The sequence below is a fragment of the Pteropus alecto genome, unplaced genomic scaffold (assembly GCF_000325575.1).
Source record: "Pteropus alecto unplaced genomic scaffold, ASM32557v1 scaffold146, whole genome shotgun sequence".
Classification (NCBI taxonomy): Eukaryota; Metazoa; Chordata; class Mammalia; order Chiroptera; family Pteropodidae; genus Pteropus; species Pteropus alecto.
This window is the reverse complement of record NW_006442107.1, coordinates 14,238,568-14,251,559: the sequence shown is the minus strand read 5'-3', so window position 1 is coordinate 14,251,559 and position 12,992 is coordinate 14,238,568. Positions and strand designations below refer to the sequence as shown.

The 12,992-nt window shown below is 36.3% G+C and overlaps 1 protein-coding gene and 1 pseudogene across 1 annotated transcript in view; both read left to right on the top strand.

Annotated features, from left to right (window-relative positions):
* The window catches only part of GALNT1 (polypeptide N-acetylgalactosaminyltransferase 1), a 94,839-nt gene extending 90,365 nt beyond the window's left edge, over positions 1-4,474 (top strand). The window contains exon 12 of the mRNA XM_015595770.2: positions 2,523-4,474. Coding sequence (XP_015451256.1) covers positions 2,523-2,669 — 147 coding nt within the window. The 3' untranslated portion in view covers positions 2,670-4,474. The remainder of the gene's footprint in view (positions 1-2,522) is intronic.
* A 3,306-nt stretch (positions 4,475-7,780) lies between these two features.
* Positions 7,781-8,607, top strand: LOC102882921 (annotated as a pseudogene).
* Positions 8,608-12,992: the final 4,385 nt, after the last annotated feature.

The window sequence follows — 12,992 nt, the reverse complement described above, 5'->3', positions numbered from 1 at the left end:
ATTTTCTTTTTCTAGGTTGCATGTGGACTTTATGCAATGATAATTATAGCTTTTATCCTGCTCTTCAAAGGTTACAGTTAGCTATCTGTCACCTGATTGTCCAGTTGCCTTAATCAAGCTCTTTCCGTGTGGAGACTAGTCAGTGCTGACAAGGTCCTCTGCTGGGTACAGTAATGACAGTTTCTACAGTGTCACAAGCCACAGAACTCTTCACCTGCTGTCAGTAGCCAGGTCTTCTAAAGGGAAATGAGCCTCCTGAAATTGTGGGGATTCTGTCTTAATTTTGAGCAAATACCCAGAGTGGAGCAATAGCCTGTCTTTTTTATGAGTTTATTTTAATGAATCTAAATAAGAGAAATTTACATTTTGAGAAATTTACATTTTTAGAAATTGAGGTGAGAAAGAAACAATTGCCCAGCTAAATTTTTTGTTGTTTAGGTTTTTTTTTTTTATTATTAATACTGACCGTGGACCTGATGAAGTTTGACAGAAAAGCTTTGCAGGGCCTTCTGGAATATTTGAGGGATTCTGTGACTAAAGGCCTTGACAGCAAGCAGTGTGCGTGGGGACCTTCGGCTCTCTCTGTTCATTGTGTTCATGGCTGCTTAGGATAGTGCTAGGATATCGAGTTTTCCAACAGTGAGTCCCATTTATTGAGAACTTACCCTAAGTAGGCAGCACTTTCTGTACATTATCTTAATCTTTCTTAATAATAACTTAAGTATTTTTGTCCCCATTTTAAAAATGTGGAACTTGGGGCTCAGAGAGGTTTTTGCTCAAGGCCATGTACGGTCATGTACTGCATGTTTCAGTCAGCAGTAGACCACATGTACAATGGTGATCCCATAAGAGTATAATGGAGTTGAAAAATTCCTATTGCCTAGTGACACAGCCATCTCAGCGCAACACTCACATGTTTGTGGTGATGCTGGCATAAAGAAACCTGCTGCCAGTCATATAAAAGTAGAGCACATACAATTATGTACCGTACATAATAATAACAAATCTGTTACTGTCTGTTACTGCTTTATGTATTTAAAATAAAAAGTATAGTAGAATGTACTTTCTACACACAAAGTTTGCTGTAAAACAGTATACATGTTACACAGGCATTAGCCTTATACATCTTGTGCTTACTGCATCTCTTGATTGCATTTTTTCTTGTACTCAATTTAATATCGTTTTGTGCATTAACATGCTGTGCAGGCTTGTAGCCTAGGAGCAATAGGCTGTACCATATAGCCTAGGTATGTAGTAGGCCATACTGTCAAGGTTTGTGTAAGTACACTCTGTGATGTTTGCACATGACACACTCACCCAATGATGAATTTCTCATAACATATTCCTGTTGTTAAGCAGTACAGAACTTTAGTTGGTATGTGCCAAATCTGAAATTTACTCCAGAAATGTCTAACTGCAAAGCCCATTCTCTCAACAAGTAAACTGCACAGCATGTCATAAAAAACCACACTGATTCTCTTCCAGGTTCTATTCTTATGCTTTCATAAGAATGAAAGTATATAATACTGAACCTAAAGTTAATGTTGATAGTAAACTATGACATCTACAAATGTATACTGCCTTTGCCAGGTTCCACTTTGACCACAACACAATAACTGAAAGCTAAAATAGTTGTATTGTATACAGTCATTAGGTTTTAAGTTCAACTAAAAGAATTACGTTAAAATTGAGCCATAAGTAAAAAAGCAAAATAAATCTTAGATTTCAAAGGAACCCTAGAAATAAAATCCAGGACTTTGTTTTATACCCGTAAATGTCAAAGCTCAGAATGGAAATTAATTGCCCATGGTCACAGAGCATGTGTGTTAATTAACATTTCACATTTCCTTATAGATGTATATAACAATGATTAATGAAATTCCCCCACAGTTGCTTAGGAGTCCTTAACCTGACCAAGGTGCTGTATCACATTCATTAGTGTGAGTCATGTGTCCTCTCCTTTTAAAATTATCCTAAAAATCAACATGCCAGTATCAAGTCTAGAATGTGAACAAGTAGACAGTAAGATCTATAGCTGTCTATCAGCCAGTTATTAAGCTTTATAAATCTTACGATTGCTTGTGATTTTGAATCACAGAATTAATTTGAACAGCTTTATCATAGGGAAATTAAGCAATTTTGAAATAGCTTTTTGAAAATAGGTTGAGGATCCTAAATTAGGAACCACTAATCCGATATTTTTAGGAAACCGAAGCATAAAAATAAAATTTCTCACAGTGTTACAGAGCTTATGGCAGAATTGGACTTAGAATTTAGGTCATCTTACTGCTCATCCAATATAGCCCACTGTATCCCAGTGCCTTTCTCCCTCACACATGCTGTCTTTACATAGTTGCCTTTTCTCCATCGTTGTTTAATTTACATTACAAAAACAAAACAAAAAACCTTTTCTGCAGAGGAATTTAATGTTCACCAAAAATGATGGTTGAGATGTTTTTGATTTGGTTTTGTTTTGTTTTCCACTCTCATGTTAAGACTTTTTTTTTTCCTGTCACTTTCAGAAATTAACCCTGCAGCATGTGAACAGTAACCAGTGCCTGGATAAAGCCACAGAAGAGGATAGCCAGGTGCCCAGCATTAGAGACTGCAGTGGAAGCCGGTCCCAGCAGTGGCTTCTTCGAAACGTCACCCTTCCAGAAATATTCTGAGACCAAATTTACACAAAAAGAAAAAAATAAGGATTGACTGGGCTACCTCAGCATACATTTCTGCCACATTCTTAAGTAGCAAAAAATGGAAAAGTGCTTCCCTCCTGCAGGATGTAAGGTTTCTCAGCCATTAAAACAGACTCCTCTCGCTTCTCACTAGCTGTGAACCAGCCTTCCTAAGGACGTGCAGCTACCATGCAGTGAGACTGCACATTGATGTTTACAAGATTGAAAGAGGCTTTCGTCCAGAAACATTGTAAAGAATATTCACACAACGAAACAATCAACAAAGTGTGCTTTCCAGAAAGCTGCGCCTTGTAGGGTTGCTTGCACATCTGTAATTTCTGCTGAGCGTGCTGCCGTACTGAAGAGATTTCCAGGATTTTTTTTTCTGATTAGAACTGGTAGCCAGTATATTAAATATTGTTATAAAGATATATGAAAAGAACTGGAACCAGATTCAGAATCATGAAAACATTTTTACAACAATTAAAAAAACTATTAAACAGGGTTTAAAGGAAATTAAAACAGAACTATGAGAAGTACAATTTGTTATAGTATAGTATTGAATTTCTATATAGATTTTATACCTCAGTGGGGAAAAATAACTGATTCCAATGACATTCATTTTGTTTTCATCTGTGATAGTCATGGATGCTTTTTTAATTTCTCCTTGGGGTGCTGAAATTGAGCTGGAAAAGAAAATGGCTCTTTGAACGTAGTTTTAATTGCTTTCTACAGTTTTTAAAATTTGGTTTGTGGGCTGTTGAACTTGTAATTTTTAATTGCCTTCCAAAAATGGAGATTTAAAAAAATGTCTCCCGAACAAGTTAGATATTTCAGTTGCTCTTGGGTCAGCTGGCTTACAGACTTTCACACACACACAGATTTATTAGATTTTCAACTTAACTTGATTCAACTGATTATGCTTAATACCCAAGATTCATACTACTGTACTACACATTTGTTTTCACAGCAATAAATCTTCAGTTTTTGTTTATGATTCCACTCAACAAAGGCCTGCAGAAGTGATTTATTATTTGGGTATTTGGAGATGATACATTTGATGGTTTTTTTGAAAACTGTTTTCACTCCATACTCAGATGTGCTTCATTGTCAAGTGCATATTTAGATTAGGTTCTTGAATTGTAATGTTGATCTGCTGCTTTTTTAAAAAAATAAAATTTGACTGAAAATGTTTAATTGGCATTTTTTAATGAGTTAGCCAAAGAAGTGCAGCTATTATTCCATATTATTAATCCTGCATTTCTTCCCTAAATTTAACTTAGGTTAAATCGATTTTCTTTGATTTCTAACACTGCAAAATAACCTGAGTATCAATTTAAGGTTAAATAACAAGTTTTAATCTCTCATACAGAAAATCTTGTTGACATTTTTCCTGATATGTAAAGTAACTCATTGGCAAAAGTGCATATATTTTTCTTCCTATTTGTAAGATATTTAAATGATATTCTTTAATTATCAAAGACTCTCACTGCAGGCAGTGCTATTTCTTGTGCCTAAGAATGTTTCTGAAAGTTGCATCACTAATGATACCTGCCAAGTTGAGCGCATAGAAAGTTCTCAAATCCTATTCATATTAATCAATATCAAGCACATGTGGATACATTAGGGTGAGAGTATAGTACAGAATGCAGAAATTTTGTCCCCAGGAAATTTGAAATGAAGGAGGTGGTGGTTGGTATTTTTTTCCTGCTCCATGAGCTGTGTTAACTCTATCTTTAGTAGACCTAATGCTTGAATAAACCAGATGTCTAATCAATAAATTATTTTCATGCTCAGAATTTCAGGTTTTTGTACTCTAGCATAGCTTGGTCTTACTCCTTAATGTAAGAGAGCTTAATAGCAATGTGAGTTAAGGTTTTGTTTTGTTTTTTAAGAGGGGGATGTGAGTGATTTAATTCATGGGTACTTTTAGAATCTGATAGATAATCCCATTGCCTTTATTTTTTTAATTAAAGAATTCCTAAACTTTGAAAATAGAAAATATTCCTTAATAGTTGTGCCTTACATTGGTGTTATTTGAAGTTAAAATGGGTCCCTGTTCATTATAGCCATTTCCAGATTAGGCAGCATGCTAATCACTTTATTGTAGATCAGACTGGGAAGAAAAAAATGAATGAAAAAGCAAAGGATGAAAAGATGGGACTATTACTTAACCAGTGAAGAATTCATAAATGTGATAGTTAAGGATAATATAAATTTCACAAATCTATCCACCCTGCTCCATTCTCAATCTGTTTTAATATGTCTTTCTGTTCTAATTGGCATTCTTGAAAAATAATACTTTGTTCGCCATTCTGCAAATAAAAGGCAGCACGTAGGCCATGTCCTCATTTCCCTATTCTTCATTCAGCTGAAAGACAGAGGTTCCTATGTCACGTTTTGGTGCTCTTCGCATCTTCTAAGAAGTATATACCAAGAGCAGTTTTAACTCCAGAATTACATGTTCTTCAAAGGAGAAACTTGGAAGGTAGTGTTCCTGAGGTGATAACTGTGAGAGGAGTTATACGAAGAGTAAATCACTTTACTCTGGAAAATTAGATGTATTTCCAATTATATGACACTGCTCCCATTCTCTGAGTTCTTGAAGATTGCCAGGTGTTTGCTTCATAAATCTACGAGAACTAATAATTTTGCAGGATATGAAGCAAAACTCAAGTTGTCTATGTACTAGCAAAAACCATTAAAAAATAAATTTTAAAATATTTATAATAGCATCAAATAAATGTCTTGAAAGAGAGTTAAAAAAAAGATGTGCAAGACTTCTACCCTCAGAACTACAAAATATTGCTGAGAGAAACTAGAGAACACTGCAATAAATATGTTCATGGACTAACAGACTGCATAATGTTAAGATCTCAGGTTTGCACAAATTAATAGATTCAGTGAAATCAAAATCCTATGAGGCTGTCTTGTATAAACTGGCAAATTAATATGGAAATGCAACAGACCTAGAATAGTCAAGATAATCTTGAAGGAAAACAAGTTGGAAGACTTATATTATTCAATTTCATGACTTGCTTTAAAACTATACTAATTAAGAGAGTGTGGTACTAGAGTTAGGACACACAAATAGATCAATGGATAGAATAGATATAGACCCACACATATATATGGTCACTGGCTTTTCAATAAAAACACCAAGCAATTCAATAGGGAAAGGAAAATTTTCCAGTTGGAGCTGGATATCTGTGGGAAAAAAAACCCTGAACATTGATGCTTTCACACAATGCACACTTTATTCAAAATGGATCACAGACCTAAATGTGAAGAGCAAAACAATAAAGCTAGAAGAAAACAATGTCTTCATGACTCTTGGGACAGGCAAAGATATCTTTAGGACACAAAAGGTATTAACCATAAAAGAAAAAAAAAACTGATAAATTACACCAGTATTAAACCTTTCTCATCAAAAAAGATAAAGTGAAAAGGCAAGACACGGCAGAGAAAATATTTGTAATATGTGTAGCTGATAAAAGGACTCATGCATAAAAAAAAACTTAAAAGCCATTGCAAAAGAACAATATAAAAATAAATTACTTGAAAACACATTTAGAAGCTATCCCAATGCACAACTGGCATTGTAAAAGGGGCTCAACATCAGCCATCAAGAAAAGCAAAATGAAACCACAAAGAAATACCACTGCAAACCTGCTGAATGGTGTGACCATGGAGCAACTGGCAGACGTGTACAATGGTATCATCACCTGGGAACAGCTCGCCAGTTTCTTATAAAAGTAAATATGTGCCTACCCTGTGACTGATTCCGCTTCTAAAGATACAACCAAGAGAAGTGAGTGCATGTGCCCACAATAAGATTCGTACAAGAATTTTCATAGCTTTATAATAACCTGAAACTGGAAACTACTCAAATATCTACCGAATTAATGGATAATCAAATAATGGTATATTTATACATTGGAATACTAATAGGCAATTTAAAAAAATGAATTATAATACAAGAGGGATAAGTCTAAAAAGTATGTTGAACAAGGAAAGCTAGACATATTCATTGATATCATGCTCAAAAACAAGCAAAACAAATCAAGGGTGATTATCTCTGGGTGAGTATAGACTGGAAAGGAGCATGAGAGAACATCTCGAATGATGGAAGTAGTCTATAAATTGCTTTAGATAATAACTTGCACATATGTTACTTTTAAATTTATTGAGCCACATTTTAGGATATGTACTTTTTATTGTATGTAAATTATACCCCAATAAAATGCTAGGGAAAAATGAGGACGATAGTTACCCTTTTGGCATCAAGGTTTTCTAAAAGGTCCACTGCTACAAAACACTAAAAGGCTGAATAAATTGCAACAAACATACTTCTAAGCAAGACGCTGAGTTCACAAGAAAATACTGAAAATCCGTAGAGTCCGGGAAAAAATTGGGGGGAAGAGGGAGGATATATAAACTTAAGCCACAGAAGTAACTATTAAATATGAAAGCCCTTCTTCCCATATGAATATAAAAACCAGAGTTGGAGAATGGAAGCTTAGGCCTTGGGCCTGAACAAAGTTGAAGACTTAAAGATCCCTGCATAAAGTCGGGATATTCAGAGGAGTTAGACCTACCAGGGGAAAGGTGGATAAGAAAGACTTCCACCTTGTAAAGGAAACCAAGGGTAATTTGACTAACTCTGCCCCTCTTCCAGGTAGCAAATGGTGATGAGGACGATGTCATCGTGTAACCAGAGACCTGATCTCACCATAGATCAAGGGTTTAAAACCACAGTCATGAAGTCTACAGATCAAGAAAGTCTAGATTTATGGCACTTGGAAATAATTAGAATGCATGTATTTTGGGGGACTGTAGAGGCATGAAAAAAACAAGCCCCTACACTCCCACAAATTACAAAATCACTATCAAAAACGGGAAACAAGCCCCCAATGTGTTAACAAATTCTGGCAAAGTGAGAATAGCTTGTGTCAGACTAAACCTCCTGCCAATAAGTTAATAACCCTGGAAAACAATTTTTTAAAGTATATTTGAAGGCCTGGATAATGAACAAAAGTCAGAAAATAGGGGATTTTAACCCTTGTTAAAAAGGACCTTTAGTTCTTTCCAGCCGGCACCGAGCCATGGGCATCTCTTGGGACAACTGGCACAAGCACTGAAAGACCAGGGGCAAGAGAAAGCCCTGCCACGAGAAGCGAAAATATGAGCTGGGACGTCCTGCTGCCAACACTAAGATTGGCCCCCGCCGCATACAGAGTCTGGGGCCACGGATGCAACAAGAAGTACCACGCCTTGAGGCTGGATGTGGGGAACTCCTGGGGCTCCGAGTATTGTACGCGCAAAACAAGGATCATCGATGTTGTCTACAATGCATCCAACAATGAGCTGGTCCGCACCAAGACCCTAGTAAAGAACTGCATCATGCTCATTGACAGCACACTGTACTGACAGTGGTATGAATCCCACGATGCACTGTCCCTGGGCCGCAAGAAGGGGGGCTGGATGTGGGGAACTCCTGGGGCTCCGAGTATTGTACGCGCAAAACAAGGATCATCGATGTTGTCTACAATGCATCCAACAATGAGCTGGTCCGCACCAAGACCCTAGTAAAGAACTGCATCATGCTCATTGACAGCACACTGTACTGACAGTGGTATGAATCCCACAATGCACTGTCCCTGGGCTGCAAGAAGACGGCCAAGCTGACTCCTGAGAAGGAAGAGATTTTAAACAAAAAACGATCAGAGAAAATTCAGAAGAAATACGATGAAAGGAAAAAGAATGCCAAAATCAGCAGTCTTCTAGAGGAGCAGTTCCAGCGGGCCAAGCTTCTTGCATGCATCACATCGCTTCAAGACCAGGCCAGTGTGGCCGAGCAGATGGCTGTGTGCTAGAGGGCAAGGAGCTAGAGTTCTTTCTGAGGAAAATCAAGGCCTGGAAAGGTAAATAAATCTTCCCCCTGTCTTAGCTCCTGTAATAAAGGTGTTTATTGTGTTTTGGGGGTGAGGGGGAAGAGCTTCACTGGGTAAGATGATACATATATAGCGCTTTTCCCCAGAGAGCATCCCCAGTGCACACAGCACACTAGAGGTAGTGTTCACACAGATAGTGACTGTCGCAGGTTGAGGAGTCAGAGATATTATTAAGCAAACAGAGTGGGTGGAAATTGAAGAAGGAAATCTCAGATAGGAGGAAGTGAAAGAGGAGTCCCCAAATCTGCATACGAACTTTCCTCAAACCCTTGGCTGTGAGACTCCAAGAAGCTCAGGGGAAAACAACAGGGCAGAGATCTGAGCAGTTGGCTGGTACTAAAAAGAGTTTTGTGTTTACATTCTTCAGATTTGGAGGGGCTTGATAAATATTTTGGACTTTATGTTGAAACTCAAGAAGGGCCATGTGTAGGAATAAATCCATTTCTTAAAGATTTAGGGCTATTCTTAGGGACAATGACTAAACAGGAAACGACCAGACTTACAAAGAATAAAACCAAGCCTCTAACATCAAGTTGATCTGCCAATAATTTAACTGCCTTCTTGGATAAAAGCACTCTTCTGAGGAAGATAAAGAATCTCTTTAGTGCCTCAATCACAATGTATACATGAAAAAGTAATAGAGGAAATTAAAAAGTGACCTTTATTTTTTAAAAGTCAATAAAAGCAGACTCACCAATAACCTGATAATGGCACTTAGCAGGCAAATTCATCAAAATAAATTTTATAAAATAGATACTAAAACAACTGATAAAAATGAGAAATTTCAGAAGAGATTTAGAAACTAGAAAAGAATCCTAAAATTGAAAAATATCAAAAATATAGTTGAATGGGAAATAACAGCAAATTGGACACAATAGGAAAAAAGATCATTGAACTTGAACATAAGTCAAAAAATTTCCAAAGTGAACCATAGAGAAAAAGATTGAGGAAGAAACAGGTTTAATGATCAAATACATGCATTTGAGACCCAGAAGGCGATAAGACAGAGACTGGAGGTTCTGAGGAGTTCTTATGCCTCAAGCCTCTCTCCTCGCTTCCATGGTTGCTGGCAATCCTTAGCTTGTGGATACATCACTCCAATTTCTGCTTTTGTGTAGTTAAGGCATTATGCTCTGTGTGTGTATCTCTCCTAAGGACACTGGTTATATTGGATTTAGGACCTATCCTATTCGAGTATGACCTCCTCTTAACTATATCTGCAAAAAAGCTATTATGGGTTGAATTGTGTCTACACAAGAGAAATATGTTAAAGTCCTAACCTTCAGTACCCCAGAATGTGATCTTATTTGAAAATAAGGTCTTTACAGAGGTTAATCAAGTTATTATGAGGTCATTAGGGTGGGCCCTAATCCAATGTCTTTATATTAAGGAGAATTTTGGACACAGAGACAGACACACAGAGAAGTTGATTATACAAGGAAAAAATCTACAAGTAAAGAAATGCCCGAGGCTACCAGAAGCTAGGAGAAAAGCTTGAAACATCCCTTGTAGTCCTCAGAAGGAACCAACTCTGCCAACACCATGATTTTGGATTTCTAGCCTCCAGAACTCCATAATAAATTTGTTATTGAAGCCACTCAGTATGTGGTACTTTAGCTCCAGGAAACTAATATAGACCTAACTTCAAAATTAAGTCCCATTCTGAGTTTCTGATATGAATTTGGGGAAAACGCCATTCAAACCAGTACATCTACTAATTATTTAAAGAAGAATTAACACCAATCCTTTACAAACTCTTTCATTAAAAAAAAAAAAAAAGGAAGGAACACATCATTCTATAGGGCCAACATTATCCTGATACCAAAGCCAGACAAATATATCATGAGAAAAGGAAAAAAACAAAACTGAAGATTATATCCCTGATGATTATAGATGCAAATATCTTCAACAAAATACAAGTAAGCCAAATCCATCAGCATCTTAAAAGAATTACACACCATGATGAACTGGGATTTATCCTAGGAATCCAAGGTTAGTTGAGTTCAACATGAGATCCATGTCATATACCTATTAGTAAAATAAAGGACCAAAACCACATGATCATTTCAATAGATGCAACAGAGACATTTGACAAAATCTAACACCCTTTTCGTGCTTACACTCAACAAACTAGGAATAATGAAGAGCCTCTGAAAAATCCATAGCTACCATCACATTTAATAGTGAAAGACTAGATGCTTTCCCCCTAAAATCAAGAACACAAGGATGTCTACTCTTGCCATGTCTATTTGCCACTGCACTGGATGTTTGTTCTAGCCAAGGCAATTAGGTAAGAAAAAGCAGACAGAATGGGAAAAAACAAAACAAAACAAAACAAAACTATGTCTATTTGCAGATATCAGTTCACATATAGAAAATACTAAGGAGTCCACTAAAAAACCATTAGAACTACTAAATGAGATCAGCAAGTTTGCAGGATACAAAATCAATATACAAAAGTCAGTCATGTTTCTATACCCTACTAATGAATAATTCAAAAATATTAAGAAAACAATTCATTTAAAATAGTATCAAAAAAATAAAATAGGAATGAATTTAACAAAAAAGTACAAGACTTATATATTGAAAAATAAAAATAAGTCACCAAAAGAAATTAAAGACTTAAACATCACATGTTCATAAATTAAAAGACTTAATATTATTAAGATGGTAGTATTTCCCCCAACTGAGCCAGATGCCTGTTTTGCTGAAATTGACAAGTTAAAATTCATTTGGAAATTCAAGAAGCCCAGAATAGCCAATAAAATCTTGAAAAGCAAGAAAAAGAAAAGAAAAACGTTGGAGTACTTAAACTTTCTGATTTTCGGTCTTACTACAAAGCTATAATAATCAAGTCAGTGTGGTACTGGTATGTGGACGGAGGTACAGATCAATGAAATAGAACTGAGAGTCTATAAATAACCTCTTACATTAATGGTCAGTTGACTTTCAACAAGAATGCCAAGAAATTTTAATGGAAAGAACAGCCTTTTCAACACATGGTGGTGGAACAACTACATACCTGCATGCAAAAGATGGAAGCTGGACCCCTACATCTTCCTATATCTTTACAAGTTTACCCAAAATGTATCAAAGACCTAACTATAAGAATGAAAACTACAAAACACTTATAAGAGAATATAGGCATAATCTTCATGACCTTGAATTAGGCAGTGGTCTCTTAGATACGAAACCAAAGCACCAGCAAAAATAGGAAAAAATACATAAATTGGAACTCATCAAAATTGAAAGCTTTGTGCTTCAAAAGCAACCATTAAGGGAGTGAAAAGACAACCCACAGAATGGGAAAAATATTGGTTAATCATAATCATATATCCAATAAAGGACTTATATCTGGAATACATGAAAAACTCTTACAACTCAACAACAAAAACAACCCAATTAAATAATGGGCAAAGGGCTTGAATAGATATTTCTCCAAAGAAGATATGCAAAATGGCCAATAAGAATATAAAAAGATGCTCAACATCATTAGCCATCAGGGAAATGCAAATCAAAACTACAATGAGATATCACTTCATACCCATTAGGATGGCTATAATAAAAAAGACAATAAGTTTTGCTGAGAATGTAGAGAAATTAGAAACTTCATACGTTGCAGGTAGAAATGTAAAATATTGTTGTTGCCTTAGGAAACAGTTTGGCAGTTTTCCTAAAAAGCTGAACATAACAATGATCATAAGACTCAGTAATTTACTCCTAGATTTATGCCCAAGAGAACTGAAAATGTGGCTACATAAAAATCTGTACACAATCATAGCAGCATTATTCATAATAGCCAAAGAGTGGTAACAACCCAATGTCCACCAACTGATGAATGGGTGAATAAAATCTAATCTCTCCATACAATGGAACGTTATTCGGCCACAAAAAGGAATGAATTACTGGAGAGTGACATCACAAGATGGTGGACTAGGAAGCTACAGGTCCTCCTTCCCCTTTAAATACACTGAGTAGACAACAATACACAGACCAGAAAACGTCTAACAACACTAAACACCAACTGAGAAACTACAGCATCCAGGCCATTGTAAAACCAAGAAGGAATTCCAGCAAAAGGGTAAGGAAAATTCACATTAGTGCACTTGTTCATGCCCTTCTCTCTATGTGGAATAGTATAGAGCAACTAGGGAAATCTCTGCTCCTCCCTCAGGTTAGAAACAAGAGAGTAAACTATGTATTCAACATTCTGGCTTATCTGGGGGCAACTTGAAGGACTGGTTTCTGCTTTCCTTGATTCAAAGCACTCACAGAACCAGTACCAGAATTTGTAAGCTGCTGAAAACACAGGCAAGCAACACATTACAGCAGACACCAAAGGGAGCAAGAGGTCAAAAAAAAT